This window comes from Abramis brama (assembly GCF_963993115.1).
Source record: "Abramis brama genome assembly, chromosome: 14".
NCBI classification, from domain to species: Eukaryota; Metazoa; Chordata; class Actinopteri; order Cypriniformes; family Leuciscidae; genus Abramis; species Abramis brama.
Genome location: NC_139976.1, coordinates 19,078,822 through 19,102,979, shown reverse-complemented (window position 1 = coordinate 19,102,979; position 24,158 = coordinate 19,078,822). Strand labels below are relative to the sequence as shown.

Below are 24,158 nucleotides of genomic sequence, written 5' to 3'. Positions count from 1 at the left end.
TGCTAATGCAACCTTCACACCCTGTTCTTACTGATGGAATGGAAAATCAGTTAAGATTGGCCAACACTATATTACAACATTATATTAGCCAGTATTTCAGTTTCATTGTCCAACCAATAAATTGTACAGATCATTTATTAGACACCACATAAAAATGGAGAACACAGCATCCAGAGCATGTAGTTACAGACAAGAATTACTATATCCCTCTTCACTGAAACTTACACCTGCTCTCAATGTCTGAACATTTTGTGCCTATACTTAGTCTGCTTTACATTTAAACTCCCTTGTTTTAAGGCTTTGATTACATCTAGTATTTAGACAAGAATGCATGCTATATACAGTAAAAAAAAAAAAGTATAGTAATTGCAACTTAGTAAAGTGAGTATATTGTATATGTACTCTGTCTATTGTATATTTTAGTCTTTATTCTAAACTGTTTTAATTATTTTTAGTTCTTTCTCGTTTCTTTATTTTAAACTGTTCTTTATTCTAAACTGTTTTAATTATTTTTAGTTCTTTCTTGTTTCTTTATTTTAAACTGTTTTGTATATTCTTATTTCTTCTGATTATTTTTAATAGTATGTAAAGCACTTTGAATTACCATTGTGTATGAAATGTGCTATATAAATAAACTTGCCTTGCCTTGCCTTGCCTTGCCTATATCTGTATATAAAATTTTTTTCCAATTGCTGACATGCTAAAATGACATGCACAGCACAATTATTTAAACTGACACACAGAGAGCAAAACCTCTTCTCAAGTCTCCAAAAGTCTAAACACATTTTCAGTTTCACACATTTTACACTTTTTAAATGCACTGAACACAGTTCTCTGCATAAGACACAACAATCTGACATAAAGTTGCATGTTTGCCATTTCAAAACACTGCCATTCAAAATGAAGCTACATGAGCTAATTGATGTTTTATAAACAAAGTTCAGGAGGAGCACGTTCAGATAATCAATCCAATCTACTTGTCATCAAACAATTACGTCTACCCTAATCAGCATGACAAGAAGTATATATATATATCCACTCTGTCAACTCACCTAACATTCCTTGACAGTTTTCCAGCATCCCTCCACCACCCCGACTCCTCACTCTTGGCTCTTTCTTTACAGCCAGGAATAAGGGGGGAGTACTCTGGGTTTGGGCCGAATACCGAGCCCGGAGCCCTCTCCTCGGACAGCATGCCAAATACGCATTTATTCTATCTGACTTATTTGTAAGTGTGAACTCGTGAAATGGCCAATACATGTGCCACCTGGCCAAACACCTCAATCTTTTTCAGTTTACTGTTTTTTGTGAGCATATTTTTGTTCAGTCTAGTATAAATATATCTGCTGTGCATTTGTTGCACTGACTTGTTGTCAGGGTGTGGTGCAGGCAGAAGACGAGAAGGCAAAAAGGCTCCAATACAAACTTTTACTAATAGCAATTCCAACGGGTACAGGCAGGATACTCACACACTAGTACAACAAATAACAGACAAAGACTGACTGAACTGAAGGAACTTAAATACAACACAGATGAACACTGATTAACAGAACACAGGTGATGTAGATAAACTAGACAGGTGATACAACTGAACTAATAATGACAGTGACAGTGCAGTCCAGAGGTGAGGGAAGGTCGACAAGCGACCAAGGTGGATCCGGGGGGATGAGGGAGCCTGGTGGAATTGGTGACCAGATGGTGGCCACGGTGGAGCTGAGGGAGGTAGGAGCCAAGGGGACGTTAATGGACCATTGGGCTGAGGTGGAGTCCTGGTTGTGGAGGTTGGAGGTGGAGACCGGGGATCCACCGACCAGGCTGGAGCTGTAGGCCGGCAGACCCCAGGCGACTCTACCTCCCTGAAGGTGGTAGGAGGAGCTGAGGGGCTGACAGGCAGTGGTGGAAGAAGGGTTGAGAGGTGGTAGATGGGAGGAGGTGGGAGATTCGGATTCAGGCTCGGGGACAGAAGATTCAGACTCGGCAGGACTGACGTGAAGCAAAGGCTTGGTAGGACTGACGTGAACAGTCTCTGGCTCGGCGGGCATGACGTGAAGATCAGGCACGACGTGAAGATCAGGCTGGTCATGCATGATGTGAAGATTCTCTGGCTCGGCAGGACTGGCCACTGGACGGGCGGTCTCGGCGGGATGAGACTCTGGACGGGGCGTGAACGCGGCCATCCTGGCTAAGGGCTCAGGCGGCGAGGCGGTGACCTTCTTGGCTGAGGGCTCAGGCAGCAACGCAGCAGCCATCTTGGCTGAGGGCTCAAGTGGAGAGGCGGCGGCCATCTTGGCTGAGGGCTCAGGTGACGAGGCGGCGGCCATCTTGGATGAGGGCTCAGTCGGTGAGGTGGCAGCCATCTTAGCTGAAGACAAGGGCTCAGGCATGGTGTGAGGAATCCCTGGCTCTGGCTGTGTTCCTGATCGAGGCCCTCCAGTTCAGTCCCGTGGTGTCTGGGAGATCCATGGGACGGTCGAAAGTGGCCCCGATCAGGAACAAGGTCCTCAGGCTCTCGTCGTCGAGGGCACTGGAGACGGCAAGGCTGCAAAAGCCCAGGATAAAAGAAAAATAATTTGGCTCTCCTGAGCCAGGACGATTATTCTAACCCTATCGTCCATTTTAGGGCGGCCCATTATTCTGTCAGGGTGTGGTGCAGGCAGAAGAAGACAAGAAGGCAAAAAGGCTCCAATACAAACTTTTACTAAATAGCAATTCCACCAGGTACAGGCAGGATACACACACACTAGTACAACAAATAACAGACAAAGACTGACTGAACTGAAGGAACTTAAATACAACACAGATGAACACTGATTAACAGAACACAGGTGATGTAGATGATGAACTAGACAGGTGATACAACTGAACTAATAATGACAGTGAAGAAGACACGTGACATGATGACAGGCAGACAAGTCCAATGAAAACAAACTAAACAGAATACAACTGTGACACTTGTTTGGTGAAAAAAAAAAATCTATGTTTCAAAAGCATGTATCTGCAAATATTTCTGTGCATGTGAACAATCTGAATAATTTTCTACCATTTGAACTATTTTAATATTATGGCAAAGCATACTAAAGATGAGAGTGCTTTTCATTATGCCCAACAGTGTGTCGTTGGTTAGACAAAAATATGGTAATATGAATGAAGTGTGTGCCAGTTCGTGCAAAAGTTTAATTTTGAAAATGCTATATGTAGTTTTGATTGCAGTGCTTAATTTTGCAGGCTATATTATGTATTTTGCAGTTTGAGTGTGTGGTTTTGTGAATTGTGTTAAGTATTTTGATAAAACCAGCCTAGTTTGCAAAATTGTGTGTTAGCAATTGGAAAAAACTGTGAGCACTTGCATACTGTAAAAATACAGTAGTCCAAATGCAAAAGATCAAAGAAAACTCTAAATGAAAAGCATGTTACAGTACACTCAAAAAAGTTGTGCAACTGCAAAATCAAAGTCAGTGAGAGATTCATTCTGCTTCAGCATCACGTCTTCATGGGTTCGGCCTGAAGACTTTGTCCACATCACAGACAATGTTGTCTCTTGCCAAGCAAAGGGAAAACACTCTGGTGTGCCGGATCCTGCCGGATCCTGCCAATACTTCACACCTTGCTCTTTCTTGTCCTCATCCTTACACATACTCTTCGTTCTCTCCCTCTCAGATTGGTTATCAGTTGTTGGTATCAACATTCAGTGACCTGTGCCAACATGTGCACTCTGAACTGACTTATATTTTGTACATACTGTATGGCTGAATAGACAAAAGAACTATTAAAAACATGTACTTGAAGTGTAGCAATGTGTAGAAATCAGAGTGTTTCGTGGCATACAGTTTGGTATGTATCCTTTATTATCCTTTCCATTGTAACATCAAAATGGTGTTTACCGATTAAGCCTAACTAAGATATGTTACACACTACGTTATACATTAAATATATAACCTGAAACCAATAGTCATACTTTTACTGTGAAAGGATATTGTTTTCTTTTTAAAATGTACCCCCAATTACATGAGCCCACAGTACCTCAGCAAAAGTTTTGCGTGTTGGTTCAGTATAACACACCAGTCCAGTGTTTACAGATATTGGCTTTTAAATGTTATATTTAAACATGTGACCTCTTGCTGAATAATATGGATAAGCTTTGTAGTATAATTGCTGTATAAGCTCTCCCATTAGTTGTTCGTTAAATCTTACATGTTGGGCCAAGCAGAGTGGGATTATTTCAGTGGAGCTGATGCTATTAAGCCACATGTTTGCCTGGTTCATTTTGGTCTCTGGCTTCAGTGCAGAAAGGGGATAATCAGAAGCCAGGATTGATGCGCCATTTTCAATTCCATTGTTCTAATGGGCTAAGCGGTAACCTGAGCGGGATATCCTTGTCATTCAGTATTGAGAGGCCCTCTTCACTGAAACTTACACCTGCTCTCAACGTCTGTACCTTTTGTGCCTACTTAGTCTGCTTTACATTTGAACTCCCTTGTTTTAAGGCTTTGGTTACATCTAGGATTTAAAGGTTTATCTTTTGGAGTGAACTATATAGTATTGTATGTATATCTTGTATTGGACCAAATGATATAACTTATAGATAAGATGCTATGCCATCTCCATCCACACTGCTAGTAGAACCAGATGTTTGTGAAACATTGCGAGTTCTGTTCACAAATGATTGGATGTTAATTTATTCTGTTTTATTGTTTTATTTTATTACAAGTCAAAGGTTTGCTGAGAACATCATAACTGCGTAACAATCTGAAGTAAGTCAAGAAGCCTTCTTTTGGATTTTACCTATACTGAGGACATTGAAACCTTGTTAGTAGCCTATACTGTACTAACAACAATCATTCATATTTTTAAAAAGCAATCTTTCACGGCCCAAATCTCTATACACCACTGTAGGCATATAATTGTCATATAATTGCAAAATAGCAATTCTGAAACGTGTAAGGCTAAACTTGCTTTCTGAAATGATCTGACTCAAGGAGACTATAAGAATGACTTTACCTGGTTGTTTGTACCAATTAGTTATAAGGTTGCAAAGCTCTATTTAATGTAACAGAGCTCACTTTTTTCAGATGCACTGTGTATATTACAAAAGTAAAAGTGCATTTTCTTTGTTTTGTGCTTATGCGTAGTGCACAGATGAATAAACTGTCGGTCAAAGCTTAACATGATAAATGTCTCACAGAGTTAAAAGTTCATGCACAGTCACATGCTGATGGTTGTCTTGTATCGAAAAGTTAACTTGTATGTGAATATCACAGAATCCACAACATAAGTATATCTTAAATAAGCAGATTTAAAACACAGTAAACAAGATGCATTAGTTTAGTGACTTTATTTTATTTTCCCTGAACAGGTTTGTCATTGGTCATTTGGGGTGAATCGGACAACAAAACAGACACACATATGCAAAAGTCAAGTACATTTATTTTATGTGCTGATTTTTATTTTTGAAATGAAATCAAGTGTAAAAAGTCAAATGAAAGATGAGGCTGCAGTGCTTATAGCTGAGGGCTCCAGTCATCTTTCAGGATAACACCATAGTCTGGAACTCTGTAGAGGAGGAGGAACATCAGGATTTAGATTTAGACAATTACTTTAGTTTAATTAGACAATGATATTATAATAGACTGATTTAACAGGGAAATTACAAACTAAATCTGCATGTGTCCCTAGTTTCAGCATGACCTAAAGAGGTGATATGAACACTAATTAATGAATAAAAACCAGAAGAATATTTTACTCTGAACTCTCTTTCTCAGTAATTTGCAATGCAAATAAATAATTTGCAATGCTGCTTTCAGACTTTGTATTGTCTCAGACCGCGTATGACCGCTACTCAGGCTTGAAATAATAATTGGAGGTGACCCTGATCTTTGATCCTCTTATGCAATGCAGTGCTAGATTGTTTTGCACTAAATTTTCCATGATCTAAGACAGTTATTCAATCTTAGCACTTGCTGTCGCGGTAATGATCTGAGAAATGACATAATAGACGTCAAGCAAAGGATATAATATAACAGAAACAGATGCAATGTAAAATAAAATACTCACTTTTTCTTTTTCAATCATTTTAAAGTGCGTTCAAAATGGTAAAACATGTAGATGCATAAAGCAAATTAAATCAAAGAAACAATCTTATGAGAAAACATTACCGTCTACACCAATCTTGCCGTCGCTATCATCATCTGCAGCTGTAAGGAGGCTCTTGATCTCCTTTTCTGTCAGGGTTCGTGCCCCCGGGAAAAATCGTTGTAGAAAGAACCTGATGTACAAATCCATTTATGAGAAGAACAAAGTGATACACGTAGTCACTGAACTCGGACTCTCCTGCTGCAGGCAGCTCTGCATTCTAGCATTTATGCAGTCACATAGAGCTTAACTCATCAAATGATTAAATATGATCTCTTTCACCTTTTCTGGCTAAAATGTGAGCTAAAAATGAAAGCCTCAAAGGACTGTTGTGAATGTCATCCCTCTAGCCCTGAGTTCGAGTTCTGCTGATGTCATTACATAATGCAGATAAATCACATAAAGCAGGGACAGAAAAAAAACATAATGACAGCATCTCCATGGATTACATTAGAAAAGGACTTAGTTTAAATGGAACTCTGGTATTATCAGGTAAGACATGGTCATTTAATGTAAAGCTTAAACGAAAGTAATTCTCTTTATGCATCGGATTTCATGCATGTCTATTGCGAGCATATTATTTTTTAGCATTAAAAGTGCTTTCTCTGATCACACTGAGCATATTGAAACAATAAAACTTTGTCTCGAGGAACATGAAATAGCAAAAACATTGTCTATGGCTTTGCATAGCTTTACACATGAATTCAGTACCAGCCAAAATGACATACTTGAGCTCAGCCTCCTCAATAAATCCACTGTTATCCTCATCTATGATGCCGAAGACATCCTTCACCTCTTGGGGACTTTTCTGACTCAGGCCACAAAGTTGGAAGAACTTTTTATAACAAAAGGAGTCTGGAGCTGTTGGAGAAAAGCATATGTGATCATCTCAACAATTTATTTTATTATTGTTCTTATTATTATGATTATTACATTATTCAGTGCATTCTGTTCATCTTTGCCATACCTTGGCAGTCTTTGACAGCATTTTCAATGGCTTCAGCCGAGAGGATGGAAGTAAGTGACATATTCAAACTGTTGGAGAGAGAGAGAAAAGTATTCGCCTATTATTCTTATATTCTTTTATACTCTTTATGAATTTATTACTAATTTAATTATATTTATATAATTGTACAGTTTATGAACACACACACACACACATAAATTAAACAGAATTGAAAGAATTCACTTATTCAAAATGGATAGAAATAAGAGCATAAGAAACATAAAGGGCAAATATTTGTAACATTTTAAAATCATCATCATTCACTTTCTAAAATATTTTGTCTAAATGCCCATTACACGACAATATCCTATTTATTGTAGTCTACTTTCTGTAAATCTCATCTATTTGCTGAAATATGTCACTTTAAACTTTACATGAAATAAGTAAAAAAATAATAATAAAATATAATAAAAAAACATATAAATAAACATAAACATATGGTCCGTTTCTATGTGCTATTTGATGGTAAGCGGAAAGCAGCATCTGACCTGTGAAGACTTCTCCTCGCGCTGATCCAGAGGTAAGGCTGTGTGTGATAGCGCCTCTCATCCACTGACAACTTATATATATATGTATATGCTAATGGGACGGACAATGAGAGATGCTTGGGTTACCTGTCCGTGTATCAAATTCGTGTTGCACTGCTCTACTTGAATTTCTTGCCTAACTAATTATCCTTTACTATTTAAATGAGCCTCAGACCGAATGCACACACTTGCACTTCGCCCTAATAGTGCATACTTGGAAAGAAACGCTCCGTGCGTGTGTGTGTGTGTGTGTGTGTCTGTGTCTGTTACTCTTATCACAACTGTGCCTGTTGTTTTCTCTAATGAAAACAATTAAACAATTCTTTAAACAATTACTTAAACAATTAAATGTTTTTCCCACTTTTGCTGTGACTTTTTCTGTAAACATATTACGTGTCATTCTCATTGGACATACACACACGCAAATAAACAGAAATAATTTAATTAATTAAATTTAAATATATAAATAGATTATATTAGGCTATATATATATATATATATATATATATATATATATATATATATATATATATATATATATATATATATCATTATTATTACTATTATTATTATTATGCTGTGTATATATATATATATATATATATATATATATATATATATATATGTTTTTAATATTTATACTGGACCTAAAATGTATAAAGACATTAAAATATGTAAACAATGGCAATGTTAATTAAATGTTTACATCTTTTGCTGTATGTTAGAAATTTTTTGTAAAGACATTTACATTCATATATGAATAATGGACATATCTGTATATCATGTGGTATACAAACATGCATTCCCTGGGATTCAAACCCATCACTTTGGTGTTGCAAGCACTTTTGAGCTACTGGAACACTTGTTATAGTAAGTTAGGTTTTTCATTAATGGATGACTTCATATAGTCAACCCTGTTATCATTTTGTACTGTAAAAATAAAAGTACTGAACACTGGATCTTTGTATAAATTATCAGCATTCCACTGTTAAGCTGTTAAATATCACAACAACATATTTTACAATTTTCACATTAAGCCTGAGATGGTGAATGTGATTTATTTACACTTAAATACTTTTTTTTTTTTTGTCTGACAGAATGTTCTTTTTTTTTTTACGTGAAAAATGAAAAAGGTCGCCCTTATGAATGACCCATATGCACAGGCATAGCTTATGAACTGTTTGACCTCTGTTATGTGAATCACCCTTGATCTGTTTCACAAGATTTAGTTAACATAATCACCTACTTTTTGCTACCAGTTAATTAATAACAATACTGTAAGATACAGTATTTGATGCTGATGTTTTGCTGTTTCATCACTCAGATTCTTAGGCTTGATTTATTGCCAGGTTCGTTTGGCGACTTAAATGTAGCTTTACATTTAATGAGATTAATTTTGTCTAAGCTTTAAATGAGTAGTCAGGAGTCCAATCCACTTAGGTAGACACTGAGACTAATCATCTACTCATGCAACTTGACACTTTTCTCTTACTTTCTCACTAATCTGACTGACATCCGCCAGAGTAATGATTGATCTTACAGACAAAGAATTTTCTGAGTCGTTTGCTGTTCAGGAAAATCAGTTAGAATTCAAAGTAAAAAGTATATGTATAGCAAAGATAGGCTAATTGACAACTTACTGAATCTTATTATGTGAGAACTAAGTTAGTGTGCATATAAAAAAATCTGTGTCAAAATCCACCACACTATATACCTATTTTAATGTAATGCATCAGATATAAAAAAGTGCTTCTTGCTTTTTTGCTTAAAGATGTTTTATGATAATTGGATAGATAATCTACTGGAAAGTGAGGAAAAAATGCCATTACAAAGTGACTATGGCCTGACATGGAAATGGGAAGACAAGACATTGGAGCCACAGAGCCAACAAACCAATACACTCTAATGCACTGAACTGACTGGTAGTGTTACGGTATAGAGATCTATCCATTTACATTCTCTAATTTGTTGGTACAGTACAGCCAACATGCCTTCTGCTGTGTTTTGTTGAGTCTGCAGTTGACATTAATGACATATTAAAAATGAATCAAATTACAAATGTTAAAAAACAAATCCTAAATAAACTGCACACTTTTTGCCTTAGATCATTTGGTGTTAAAATAAGTAACAAAGTTTATACAGTAGTGAGGCTCTGGCGTGTGTAAGGAATATAAAATGTGGCACCAGACACCACCTAATGGTGGCCACATTGTACTACCATATGAGACCTCAGTTTGGTTCACACAGTGCATGCTTTTGAAAGTCACCAAATCAAAATAGACAATTCTTATTTTTTAAGGAATATAGCAGTATTTATTATAAATGTTTCATCTGTGCACATTTTTTTTTTTATTCATGTGCCCTCTAAATCTTCAATCAAATTCTTTTCAATTCTCTGCTCACATGAGATAACAGTTATAGCAAACCACAATGATCCAATGATCAACTGAATTCATGATGGACAAAATCAAGTCCCGCCTAACATTTTTTCTTGTTTGCGAAGCTGTTCCATTCGGATATAAGTCACCATAGGTAAGAAAAGACTATCGCAACTTCTGTTTCATGCCATCTTTAAAATATGCTACACAGTGCTAAATCTTTATATTCTATAGTATTTACAAATCCATCCTTTTGTTTGTCTGATCCCCACAAAGCCATTGCAGATGTGCACCTCTTATAATCACTAAGCTAAGCTACAATGGCAGTGAATAGAGCGCTGTAGGGATGACATCAGAACATCAAGTATCCTCAAGTTATGGGAAACATCCCGAGGGAACCAGTGGTGAATTAGTCTTTGATGTAATTCTTGCTGCATTCTATTGTAATATAATCAAACAATAAAAAGGCAAGACTCAAAATTGAAAAATAGTATTTATTTTCTCATTTTCCTTTCCCAAAAACGGGATCAAAGATTTTCCAAGAACCAACGTTCATATCTATAATGCAAAAGACCTTGTGGCGTTGACAGTCAGTTGACGGAGTGCAGCATGGGAGTGAACAGTCAGAATTGTGTATAAAAATCAGCCACCAAGATAAAAAAGTGGCGATCTCAGGCTACGATACTGGTTGTCAGCAAGATGTTGGTCAGGTGCCATTTATGCCTTGACCAAGGCGGCAAACTCTGTAAAATTAAGCAGAAACAAATAATCAGAAGACAATGTAGAGTGGCTGGTATTATATTTTAGCAATTATGTTTTTATATATTCAACAAGGAGTAAATTCCTCACCATCAACTCCAATCATGCCATCACCATCAGCATCTCCAGCTTTCAGGAAGGCCTTTGTCTCTGCATCACTGAGCGCTCTGGCGCCAGCGGAGAAGTTCTGCAGGAACAGTCTGAAGAGCACAAACAAACAATCAACCTCAAGCATTGTTCCAGGGTTTGAACCAGTATAGACTCCAGGTCAGTTTATTATGAAAACGTGATTTAAGACTGGACTTACTTGAGCTCATCCTCCTCAATGAAGCCGCTCTTGTCCTGGTCGATGATGTAGAAGGCCTTCTTGATGTCATCAGGAGTCTTGGCGGAGAGGCCAACCTTGGCAAAGAAGCTCTTGTAGTTGAAGGAGTCAGCAGCTGGAAGGTAATTTAATCAGGTTTCTTAGCATGATGGTGGAGATAAATGGCCTACATGTAGGACTTAGAATAACATTTGATTTAAGGGTCTTAAAAAACATGACAAGCTCTAACAAATGATATTTACAACTTTAAATGAAAATACTGTCATCATTTACACACCCTCATGTTGTTTCAAATCCACACAACTTTCTTCCGTGGAGCACAGAAGGGGATGTTAGGCAGAATGACAGTCGTAGTCTTTGTCCATTCATGAAAATGAATAGTGACTGAGACTTTCAGTGCCTAACATTCTGCCTTTTGTTCCACGCAAAAAAAGAAAGTCAAGTGGGTTTGGGACGACATGAAATTGATGTTCTCGCTTTAGGTTGTGGGTCAATAGGACGGTCTAGAAACATGCAGGTTACCTTGACAGGCCTGCAGGGCTGCAGTGACGTCAGCATCAGACAGAATACCAGCGAATGCCATGATTAGCCTAAAAAAATGGCAGAGGGTTTAATTTTACTTGGATATATTAATTAGAATTTTTATATGTATAATTTCAGCCTTATAATAAGCCTACTCCAGACACCCAGGTCATCAGAAACTATTTGCTCTCATATATGCTTGGCAAATGATCAACGGCAGTCATTGCATATGTCTTTAACATTATAGTGTGTTACGATTAGGGATGCACCGATATGAAAATTTGGGCCGATACCAGTAATCGATAATTCTTTACATTTGAAAGAGGATAACCGATATATTGGCCGATAAATCTAAATTCAAATTTTGATATACTTTGAGAGCCTGATTACAAAAACAAAAAGCTTACCATTAAAAGCCATGTCCCAAACACTTCAACATAAATCATACACATTCAGTTTGAACCAGTGTGGGATAGTTCACCCAAAAATGAAAATTCTGTCATCCTCATGTTGTTCCAACGTAAGGCTTTCGTTCATCTTCGGAACACAAATTAAGATATTTTTGATGAAATCTGAGAGCTGTCTCACTCCTCCATAGGCTTCTAAGGGATCGAAACTTGCCGGCCCAGAAAAGTTATTAAAGACATTGTTAAAATAGTCCATGTGACTACAGTGGCTCAACTGTGTTGTGTTGTACGTCACACGCATGACCAGCGTCGGCCAATAGTGAGCCTACGTGGTGACGTACAACATAGAAGCGCTGCGCTGTTACACTACGTGAATTCATGTTATTTTTGTTGTTTTTTGCCCACAAAAAGTATTCTCGTCGCTTGATAAACTTGTGGTTGAGCCACTGTAGTCACTTGGACTATTTTAACGATGTCTTTAATAACTTTTCTGAGCTGGCAAGTTTTGATCCCTTAGAAGCCTATGGAGGAGTGAGACAGCTCTCAGATTTCATCAAAAATATCTTAATTTGTGTTCTGAAGATGAACATTACGGGGTTGGAACAACATGAGGGTGAGTGATTACTGACAGAATTTTCATTTTTGGGTGAACTAACCCTTTAACTTTTAAAATTTATTTTATACTCCTATGGCCAACTTTCTTTATTAAAAAATGGTAACACTTTATCCAACTTTCTTTATTAAAAAATGGTAACACTTTATAATAAGGTTTCATTTAGTTAACATTACTTAACATGAACCAAAAAATTATTAACAATACTTCTACAGCATTTATTAATCTTAGTTAATGTTAATCTCAACATTTTCTAAGACATTTTAAGATCCAAAGTTGTATCTTTAACATTAGTTAATGCACTGTCAACTAACATGAACACAGATATTTTATTAACTAACGTTAACAAAGGTTATTGCTCTCTGTTAGTTAATGTTAGTTAAAGCATTAACATATGAGACCTTATTGTAAAGTGTTCCCAAAAAATCAATTGCCCAACAAAAAAGAAAATAATAATAATAATAATAATAATTTACTTAAATAATGCAAACAAGTCATTGGATAACATTGGGCTCCATATAAAAAACTAAACAAAATGCATGTGCCATGGATAAATAAAATGAAATAGTCTTAGAATGATAAATTATAAATCTCACCCATCAAACCGATTAATAAAGAGAAATAGAAATAAAGAGAATAAATCTAAAAACGTCCAAACTCCAAGACAAAATTATTCCCACTCCATGTGGCCGAGATTTAATAAGTCAACCCATCCTCTCCGGATCAGCCCGAAGTCGTATGGCCGTTGTTGCTCGTTGCAAGATATAGTGACCTGAGAAGACACTCACTCACCTCTAGTTGTCTTTAGGGTTTGGATTCGCAAAGATGAAACTGGTTCCTGCAGTGATCAACAACTCCATGGCTTCCACCTTATATACTACTACTCAACCGAAATAGGAGAAAAGGCATAATGTAATGGACACCGCATGGGGGCCAGTTGGTTGAAAAATTTGTCCAGTAGTCAGGGTATTCTATTTATATGCTCTTAAATGAAGATGCTTGAAATGTAGGCTACGTATAAGTCCTTCATATCGCGCCGGCTAATAATATACGATGCCAACATAATATACGAGGACGAAAGCCCTCTGTAGTAGATATTCTGAAAATCAAGGGCAAGAGTTACACCGTGTCATAAAATTCCAGCGACAAATAATTTGTCTATCCACACTAGACGCGACGCGACTGCGAGATGCCTCAAAATCAATCAAAACTCACAGCCAATCAGAACAGCGTGTGGGCGGAGTCTCGCGGCAAGTGCACAGCACCAGAGAGTAATCTTGACGGCACTCGCAAGAAAATGGATAAGTAGACTACATAATCAAATTCACAAATATTACACCATTTAAACATTAAAATACATAGGCTATTGAGTTACTAAAATAGTCTTTGTCAATGAATACACTTGTGTGATCACAGTTTGAACGTTCTTGTTTCCATTTGTTTAATTTCAAGATCTGAGGTGAATTATCCATTGTTGCTTTTACAGTTACAACTGGGAGCTCTAAATTATACTTAAAGTCACATTGCATGCTTTTAACATTAAATAAAGCACATAAACAGTACCTAGATTATCATTGCCACACTTTGTGTTTGTTGTTCCAGCCGCGACGTCGCAGAAAAAATAGAAACCGTTTCTAAAATAGAATCGTTGCGTGCAGTCGCGGCTGGTTTGGACAAAAACTCAACATGGAAAAGATACATGGAAGATAACATGATAACAAGATGGAACATGGAAGGTCATTTTGCCTGAGAGAATTAAACCAAGTTCGCTGTACAGTCGTGTAAATAGCAAATCATCTCACAAGCTTTGGAGTCAATAGGAAGCGCATGAATCACAAATGCACCATAACTGACGGATGAGGTGGCCATGATGACCATCATAGTATTTTCAGTCGATACTATGTGCTTTGGAAATGTATGGTAAATGCAAACTCACAGATCATCGTTGATCAGTGATTTCAGCTTTCGGTTCGCATTTCTCAAGCGTCTACCGTATGGATGCTTCTCTGAGCACCTCTTAACAGCGTCACGTTTGATTTTAAAGTCATAAAACATACAGCTATTGACTGAATCAGGCCTATGATAAAAATGTGACTAAAATTTGGACGTTGTTTAGAGAGAGACTTTTTATTGATGTTAGGCTATTTGATTTTATTAAGACTATCAAGTTATAATATGCAAAACATCGACAATAAAGATGATTGTGTCATTTTTTGCTGTTGTGTGTGATAATTACATGTTTCAGTTTTTGTAGAAAACGTCCATAAGCCATATCTACTTATCCCAAGTCGGATCCTAAATCCTAAAATCAATCAGCTACGTTCATCACTATTATTTCTAAATTTCACATTATTTTATTTATTTCTAATGAAATATCACTACTCATACAGTTACTTTATTTGACAAATTAAAATTACATGATCAAAACAATCATACAAAAAATACATTGAGTGTGTTCAAAAATATTTACATTGCTCTACTTGCTGCACATTGCAGTAAGTTAAATTGACATTAGAATATCATATTAATATATGCGGGATGAGTTGCTAAATGGCATGCAATTAATTTTTAAAATATAGGCATATTGCATGGAAGAGCAAATGCTGTATTGCTTTTACTACAAATAAATCTCTTTGTGATTAGCCACTTGAAATGTTACACTTGTAAAAATTGCTGATTACTCTGAATTTAAACTTTGTTTGAAACATGGGAGATACTGCAAGTACACAAGTCAAAATATAATGTCTCGGTTACTAATGTAACCCTCGTTCCCTAAAGGAGGGAACGGGAGACGACATAATTGGGATCGCCTTGAGAGACCAATCTACTTCGAGAGTATTAAAACGAGCAAATGCACATTGGCATGCGCACACATGGCATGCACACACATTGCAGCGCAATAACGAGCAGCAGGTGCGTCGCATATTGTTTTACGCTGAGGAGCCGAGATGTGTTCGGCCGTACAGCAACGGTCAGCAACTATGGCGACGGGACGTTACGTCTCCCGTTCCTTCCTTCAGGGAACGAGGGTTACATTAGTAACCGAGACGGTCCCTTTCAGTCGCTCACGTAACGTTGACGTGATGACGTAATTGGGATCCCATGGAAAGACTGTCAGATCCCCAACTTGCTGGGGCGGAAGGCCTGCGTAGAGGAGTTCGAACTGCTGTTCCGTTATACCCCACACAGTGGAACTCTTGGATAACGCTGGGAAAGCGTGCCTTTTCAGGGGAGAGGGACGCTGCGGAAGCCACATCCTGTCCGAAGGGGGGTACCATGTGGAGAATACACATATGGACTGGCCGAAGGGGCAGTACAACATATGGAATGTCACTGGGATGACTCCAGCCTGAGAAGGGGGAGGCAGCACCAGACAATGACGGCAGAGCGGACTCTGCCAAGGGAAAGCGAGGTGCCCGCTGTCAGGTTCCACTTCAACACATAGAGGCACCTCGTAGAGGGAGCTTTAGCGGAAGTGATGTTGTCAATTACCGCTTGGGGTAGGTCACCTAGAACCTCCGCGTCCCATCCAGGGACCAGACATGGAGTTTCCAAAGGTCCGGACGAGGAATGGGCCAGGGAGGAGCTGTCTCGAGGAGCACTAGTTCCAGGAACCAGGTCCAGTTGGGCCAATACGGCGCTGTACAATCCTCCCTGACTTTGCACAAGGTCTGTGCAAGAAGGCTCAATGGGGGAAACGCATACTTGCGTGGGCTCCGGGGCCAGCTGTGTGCCAAAGCATCCGTGCCGAGGGTCCCCTCGGTCAGGGAATAGAATAACTGGCAGTGAGACGTGTCCGGGGCGGCAAACAGATCTACCTGTGTGGTCCCGAAGCGCCTGAAAATCAGCTGGACCACCTGGGGATGGAGTCGGCATTCTCCCGGCAGCACCTGCTGCCGTGAGAGCTCGTCGGCTGCTGGGTTGAGCAGGCCTGGAATGTAAATGGCACGAAGCGACCTCAGATGCTTCTGACTCCAGAGGAGGAGATGGCGGGCGATTTGTGACATGCGGCGGGAGCGTAGACCACCTTGGCGGTTGATGTACACAACGGTCGCAGTGCTGTCCGTACGGACCAGTGCATGCTTGCCTAGTACTGGCGTTTTGAAGCGGCTCAGCGCAAGATGTACTGCTAATAACTCGAGGCAGTTGATGTGCCAATGCAGTTGAGGCCCCGTCCACAGACCTGAAGCTGCATGCCCGTTGTACGTTTCCCCCCAGCCGGTCATGGAGCCAGTTTTGGTGCGGCCTCATATGAAGCAATCTGAGCGGCGTTAACCACGGCTGCAGATGCCATATGCCCCAGGAGCCTCTGAAACAATTTCAGTGGTGCCACTGTCCTGTGTCTGAGCGAGCTCACACAGTTCAACACTGACTGGACACAGGCCTCGGTGAGGCGCGCTGTCATGTTTATCGAGTTCAACTCCATATCGAGAAAAAATATCCTCTGCCCGGGGGTGAGTTTGCTCTTTTTCCAGTCGACCCGAAGCCCTAGGTGGCTGAGGTGACTGAGCACCATGCCCCTGTGTTCGCACAACTGCTCTCTCTTACTGCGAGGATAAGCCAGTCGTTGAGGTAGTTGAGAATATGAACACCATGCTCGCACATGGGAGCAATGGCCGCCTCCGCGACTTTCGTGAAGACACAGGGCGACAGGGCCAGCCCGAATGGTAAGACTTTGTACTGATATGCCCGTCCCTCGAACGCAAAGCAAAGAAACGGTATGTGTCGAGGGAGAATCGAGACATGAAAGTATGCGCCGCTGCAAACCATTCTTTGGGACGGATGCATTTGAAAATGCGTTTCTGCGTAAGCATCTTGAACGGCAGCCAGTGAAGGGACCGGTTCAGGACATGCAGGTCCAAGATAGGTCATAACCCACCGCTTTTCTTGGGTACAATGAAGTACGGGCTGTAGAAGCCGGTCTTCATATCGGCTGGAGGGACCTGCTCGATTGTGTCCTTCGCCAGTAGGACTGCAATCTCTGCCCGGTGAAGGCCGGGCCAACTGAATCGCATAGCCGAGTCTGATGGTACGGATGAGCCAGCGAGACGGGCTGGGAAGTGCTAGCCAGGCTCCCAGACACCGTACAAGCGGGACCAACGGCACGACAGACGACCCGAGGTGGAGCAGCACGGTGGAATGCAGGGACCCAACTTGGACGGCATAGCGGCCTGAAGTGGGGTCTGAGTGTGCAACACTAACCTGACTCCACCGATCGGCAGGTCACCCTGGCTATACGCAGAAATAGCCCTTTTCTGGAGCACCAGAAGAAGAGCTAGATCGAGGCATAGACGAGCGGACTCCACCTTGTTGAGGCACTTGAGTCTCGACCACACATCTAGAGCACCGAACGACGCACGCTGGGTTCCAAGCCGGCAGCTTGAAGGCACACAGCACGCTGATCACTTAAACCTTAATGAGAAAGGCAAGACGAACAATGTGCCAACGTGGTCATGCTTTCAGAGAGAACATAAGCCACCCACGAGCACAGTTTTAGCACACTTAAGCCCAGGCATGTGAAACAGTGGCCGTCACATGAGGATAGGAAACGACTGCATCCAGAAACACACGGTTTGAATGACATCTTGAAAAAGACGCAGTGTCAAACCGTGTATGCTCTTTCAGGAAAAACTGCTCTCTCTGGTGCTGAAGCACCCAGGGATGACCGTGGCTACACAAACAGGATGATAGTGCAAGCCTGATGTGAGCACTCACATTCTCATTGAAGGCGCAACATTCTGAGCTTTGAAAACAGCTGTTTTGCTCTCTGTGAGATCACGGCCAGCGCTGTCTGCGCTGTAACACCAACACCAGCTTGAAGAGGTGCTCTCCTGAAGAAGCAGACTCATTTTCTTCTTAGAACCGCTCGGCTCCGAAGCAAAAGACAATATGCGATGCACCTGCTGCTCGTTATATGCTTGCGCTGCAAGCAAAGCAGCTGATGCAATTGTCGCATGCCAATGTGCATTGGCTCGTTTTAATACTCTCGAAGTAGATTGGTCTCTCAAGGCGATCCCAATTACGTCGTCATGTCGACGTTACGTTGAACGTGAGTGACTGAAAGGGAACATTGTTTAGTGTATTTTAATTGTGCCATTAAAAGAGTTATTAAAGTGCTTTAACTTTCGACTGTACTAAGGGCGCTATCACACTAGCAATTGTGGTGCACACCCGGGTTCGAATGATGTCAGAGTTCGGTTTGTTTGGATGATGTGAACACTGTCTTCCAAACTCGGGTGCGCACCCGCGAACCGTACTCAAGTCCGCTTAAAAAGGGTGGTCTGGGGTACGGTTCATGTGAACTCCAGTATGGTTCACTGCTGATATGAACGCAATTGTACCAAATTTTCTCTATCTGTTCTTTGAAAACAAAACCAAAGGTTCAAAAAAAGAAGAACAAATGTGAAGCGAGCAATTTTATCCATTTTGACGCCTTTTCATTCATAGCGGTTACCAAGCAACACGATTACGTGCCAGCTGCAGCTTGATGATATAATGTGAACACAGTCCATCGGGGGCAGGGGGAGGGAGGAGCAATCGAACTCGGGTTCGGAACAGGCAATCGAACCAAGTGTGAAAGCGCCCTTAAGCACAAAAATACCATAATATGTTTGCTATTTAGGAAACATTCTAAGTTCACATACTTGTTTCTCTGAAAACAATGCTACAGCCAGTTATTCTACTTTGAAATATGTGACCCTGGACCACAAAACCAGTCACAAGGGTAAATTTTTTTTTAAATGAGATGTATACATAATCTGAAATCTAAACATTGAGAAAATGGCCTTTAAAGTTGTCCATTTATGTTCGCGATTTTGCTGCATTCACTCACAAAAATAATTGTTTCATATGTTTACGGTAGGAAATTTACAAAATATCTTCATGGAACATGATCTTTACTTAATTTCCTAATGATTTTTGGCATAAAAGAAAAATCGATAATTTTGACCCATAGAATGTATTGTTGGCCATTGCCACAAATATACCAGTGCCACTTATGACTGGTTTTGTGGTCCAGGGTCACATATGTGTTCCGTGTTGGAATGTCCGTTTTTGTTTTGGTCTGTGTGATCCCGTCTGCTGCCAATTTACCCAATAGTATTTCTACACCTCGGGTTGCCAGCTGGCAGAAAACACAGTGTATTGCAGCCAGCAAACAAACTAGGTCAGAGATCGCAGATTCTACCCGACCTAAGCCTCGGCATCCATCTAAAAAGTTATATGTCCAGAGGTATATTAAAATGCGGATGATATTAAAACTCATCAACTTACAGTGTAAGTGCTTGTTGCCTTCCATTGTCCATTAAGCTCGTTCTCGTTCATGTTGCGTGTTCTCAAACCTCAAAAAGGCAACCTGCGTGAGCGTCGTGTCTGATGAGCAGGGGGTGGGAGAAACAACTGAAGGGGGTGGATTGGAATCCACTGCTGCTTCAATGTATATGTAATGAGTGATTATAATCAAGGTATTAATCAATACTTTTCCTTCTAAATATCAAATGAGTTGAATGACTTCTCTGGAGATTTTACTTTGTTATAGAAGTTACCAGTGTGATTACTGAAATGTTCTTTTCATGTATTCATTCATTTAATGTCAGTATTAGATATTTGAATGCAGTAACATTGCTTGCCTATTTATCCCAGCTTCCAGAAATGAAATAGGGACTGGTTTTGTGTTTGAGAAAGGTCTTCAACATGTTAAAACACATAGGGGTCATTGAAGTATATAGTTTAAGGTACCATTTGATAGTTAAAGCCTATAGTTTCCATTTAGACTAAAGTGTCCTATCCTGAGAGAAAGAACTTGTTATCTTGATGTTTTGAGATGAGACTCCTGTTTATAGTTAGAGCCTGGCCAAATCCAACCTTGGAAAAGATGTGTGTCAGGTGTGTGTGTTAGTCTTCTTGCTTACAGGTTAAGGAACCACTGGCATTGTTGGAGATTGACTGAGTTGTTTGAGACATGCTGACACCCAGCAACCCAAATCTGCGACCTGGAAGGTCACGACGTGCCTAACTTCAGGGTCCGAGTGTCAGCCACATAATCTATGGAGATATGCTTCTGTCTATCTGTATATGTGTGGAAAATTACTATGTTTATCAATTTCTTAGCCAATCAGAATCATTCAACCTGTAAGCAATGACGTAGCTTAGACCTTGGAAATGGTATAACTGCTGTGATCTTTGTAATTGTAAGCGGGGCGGCCTACGAACTCCTGTGTGAGTCTTGAAGCTGACTTCTGCTGATGAAACTGCAAACTATCTTCAGTAAAACTTTTCTTCAATTTTTATAATTCTGACTCCGGGTCTTCTTTCCAAACATCTGGTCCATGGGTCCTAAACTGTTAACCCCTAACACAACCCTCTCCAATATTTAGAATTTGGACTGCAGTAGGCTACCCATTTCAACCACTAGATGTCAATATTACATATAGGTAGCCTACTGCACCTTTAAAGACTAAAATTAGTAACACTACTATATATAGTTTGAATTCAGAATTATTACTTAGCCTACTTTTTCTATAAGATCTGATTCAGAAAAGAAGTGTGCATATTGATGTAGGTTAGATTAGAGGATAAACTATAACTTTCTTTCTTTGGCAAAGAGAGGCAAATATTTTAATTAGTAGTATAACAATTATACAGAACTGTGGTGTTAAAAGTACACTCAAAAAGAGAAAGTGAGATTCTCCTCCTTTGCTTCAGTCATGTTGAATCGTGTGTGATATGCCTTTGGGATCTGAGTATAAAGTGACACTCTCACTCAGTCACTGAGAGCTGTAAGTGATGACTGTGCAAGGCTCATTAGCTCACTTCCTGAATGTGTTAGACAGGAGTCACACTTACCCTTTCCCTGTTTACATTCAAAAACTGCTAATTCCTCTGTCATTTAAACTACATGCCTATAGGCCTACTCATTCACACTGCTTGCTAAAATGTTAATGCCTGTGCTTCTTACATGTATCGGTTGTGCCAATGAACCATTGTCCATAGACACTTTTATCTTTTCATAGTAACAGTTTTAACTCTTAAAATAAAATTAAAAAAAGGATTTCTTCCCACATGCGAAATTCAGAGATATTGAGCCAAGAATGTTGTTTTACATCGTGTATTTTTATTTCCTTAAAGTGCAAAAGAGGTTGTAAGCTTGCACACAGTAGGTTTTTACAGAAACAATACAATGCAATGAAACAATATTAATTATAAATAGCTTTTCAAGACATTGAGCGTGCGTTCTTTGCAAGGAGGAGTTCATAAATAAATATAAAAAAGATGATAGGTAAGCAGAGCTCTGGTTCCAAAGACAAGGGTCAATGAATGCTTAGGCCTTTACAAGCAAAGCAAACTCTGTGGAAAGAAAATGATAAAGATAACAATTACAGTCTGAAATTGATCATTTTAACATCTCATTCATATCAGTAAGAGCCGCTTAAAGCTTAGAGGTACAACCTTTTAACTTGACCAATATCATCCAAAATGTATATGAGATTATTACAGAACTAAATAGTTGAAGTTTTACTGCAGGTCTATTATTGGTTTATATAGTTGGTTAGCCGCATATACTGTAGCAGACCTGCTTTAAATATAAAACTAGCAACAATGTCAAGAGCTAAAAATGTAAAATGGAAAAAGATGTTTTGTAACAAATATTTTTTAAGCTTCATTGGAATTCATAGGTTTAATCATGTCGTATAATGCTTTGACACCTCAGTACTGTAAAGTCATAAAAAAATTATGAATATGAGATTAAGTAACCCAGGCTTACCATCAACTCCAATCATGCCATCACCATCAGCATCACCAGCTTTCAGGAAGGCCTTTGTCTCTGCATCACTGAGCGCTCTGGCGCCAGCGGAGAAGTTCTGCAGGAACAGCCTGAAGAGCACAAACAAACAATCAACCTCAAGCATTGTTCCAGGGTTTGAACCAGTATAGACTCCAGGTCAGTTTATTATGAAAACGTGATTTAAGACTGGACTTACTTGAGCTCATCCTCCTCAATGAAGCCGCTCTTGTCCTGGTCGATGATGTAGAAGGCCTTCTTGATGTCGTCGGGGGTCTTTGCGCTCAGGCCAACCTTGGCGAAGAAGGTCTTGTAGTTGAAGGAGTCAGCAGCTGGGATTACACATGAAAATACATTAAAAATCAGCAAATTTATCAATATTCTATTGTTTTTCTGTGGAGAGTTATAGCAGATATGTCTTACCAGCGCAATCCTTAAGGGCTGCAGCCACATCATCGTCCTTGAGAATACCAGCAAATGCCATTTTGATTTTTCTGGAAATAAGACCCACATAAGATGATGATAAATTAAGATGCAAGGTTTTCGACACTCAATTTTGTAAAATCTGAAAAACCAATTATGAAAAATTAACTTTTAGCCCCTTTATTCCTACAAAAAACCCCACAAAGCCACCAAAACACAAATGAACCTTCAATTCTCCCATTACAGTTAAACTTCTTCAGAATATGATCTCTGTTTGGTCATGCGAGAATGCCAGATAATTGGATAAAAAAAATGGATAATTGCAAGCTCATCCAAAATCTCAGAAAGTATAGCAGGTCCTTGGTTTGGTTAAGTAAAGAGAGTGGTGTATCATCGAGTTTTCAGTCCTGCTGCAAGTCCATTTACATCCTCATTTTTGTTCCTCCATTTTTCGTTAATCATATTCCATGGTGATTAGAGCAATTCACCGAGCCCTGGTGTATGATCCTCATGGCCTATCATCCGGTAAACTCACCTTTGCGCTGAGCTGACAACTGTTCCACAGATGTTCGACGACTACCCACGGCACCCATGGGCCCGGCTTTTATACGTTTGTCACTGGGGTTGTAACGGACACCATTTGCTTCTGTTGGGTAAGGTTTCGAAAAAAATGTGTCCACTAGTCATTATAGCTCTATTTTTATCCTTTCAAACGGCGATGCTCTGATTCCTTATGGGAAGCATAGAAGGGACCTCCTAGCGCACATCAGTGTTTGCATTTGGGCAATGCCATTTAGTGCTGTAATTCTCATATTAAAATATTCTCATATTCTCATGTTATTTTTCCAACCACTTTAATTTGGAACCACTTGTTTCGGTCGGTCAAATAGAAAATTCCTTTAGAAAGAGGCACATAAGTTCCTACTGGATAAAATTAAATTACTATTTTGCTATCTATCTATTTATTTGTTTATAAAGTTCAGTAGCCTACATTAGGATTGAATTATTTATTCTTTTATATGTATTGTTCTCATTTTGTGTTTTTATTCATTGCATTTTTTATTTAATTCCATTATTATTCCTTCCAGATATGTTTCACCCTGCAAGGAAATGTGTAAGAATAATTTTTAATGTAGTTTTTTTTTTTTTTTCTTGGGAAAGGTGGGTGCGGGGGTGACCCATTTACAGTCTCTTTACTATATTTATATTCTACATGCAAGATGATGCTTTGCAGATTCTGGGACAGCTGGGGGATTGGACAGAAGCAAACGTTTCAGAGTGTCAGATT

The 24,158-nt window shown here is 39.4% G+C and overlaps 3 protein-coding genes across 4 annotated transcripts; all 3 read right to left on the bottom strand.

Annotated features, from left to right (window-relative positions):
* Positions 1-5,315: 5,315 nt before the first annotated feature.
* pvalb9 (parvalbumin 9) lies at positions 5,316-7,903 on the bottom strand. Its single transcript, XM_084134989.1, has 5 exons — positions 7,624-7,903; positions 7,097-7,164; positions 6,858-6,990; positions 6,153-6,262; positions 5,316-5,550 (listed from the first exon to the last, which is right to left on the bottom strand). Exons 2-5 carry the CDS (start codon positions 7,155-7,157, stop codon positions 5,525-5,527), a joined length of 330 nt encoding a protein of 109 aa, XP_083991115.1. The 5' UTR covers positions 7,158-7,164; positions 7,624-7,903; the 3' UTR covers positions 5,316-5,524.
* Positions 7,904-10,520: 2,617 nt separating this feature from the next.
* LOC311096385 (parvalbumin alpha) lies at positions 10,521-13,830 on the bottom strand. Of its 2 annotated transcripts, none has more exons than XM_084135493.1 (5): positions 13,459-13,830; positions 11,647-11,714; positions 11,107-11,239; positions 10,890-10,999; positions 10,521-10,783 (listed from the first exon to the last, which is right to left on the bottom strand). In XM_084135493.1, the coding sequence occupies exons 2-5, from the start codon at positions 11,705-11,707 to the stop codon at positions 10,758-10,760; spliced, it is 330 nt and encodes a 109-aa protein (XP_083991619.1). In that variant the 5' UTR covers positions 11,708-11,714; positions 13,459-13,830; the 3' UTR covers positions 10,521-10,757. The 2 variants fall into 2 exon arrangements, with proteins under 2 accessions (XP_083991619.1, XP_083991620.1); XM_084135494.1 differs by having other exon boundaries at positions 11,647-12,236; positions 13,347-13,511.
* Positions 13,831-21,756: 7,926 nt separating this feature from the next.
* Positions 21,757-23,520, bottom strand: LOC311096234 (parvalbumin-2). Its single transcript, XM_084135280.1, has 5 exons — positions 23,406-23,520; positions 22,871-22,941; positions 22,647-22,779; positions 22,430-22,539; positions 21,757-22,011 (listed from the first exon to the last, which is right to left on the bottom strand). The coding sequence occupies exons 2-5, from the start codon at positions 22,929-22,931 to the stop codon at positions 21,986-21,988; spliced, it is 330 nt and encodes a 109-aa protein (XP_083991406.1). The 5' UTR covers positions 22,932-22,941; positions 23,406-23,520; the 3' UTR covers positions 21,757-21,985.
* Between the last annotated feature and the right edge of the window lie 638 nt (positions 23,521-24,158).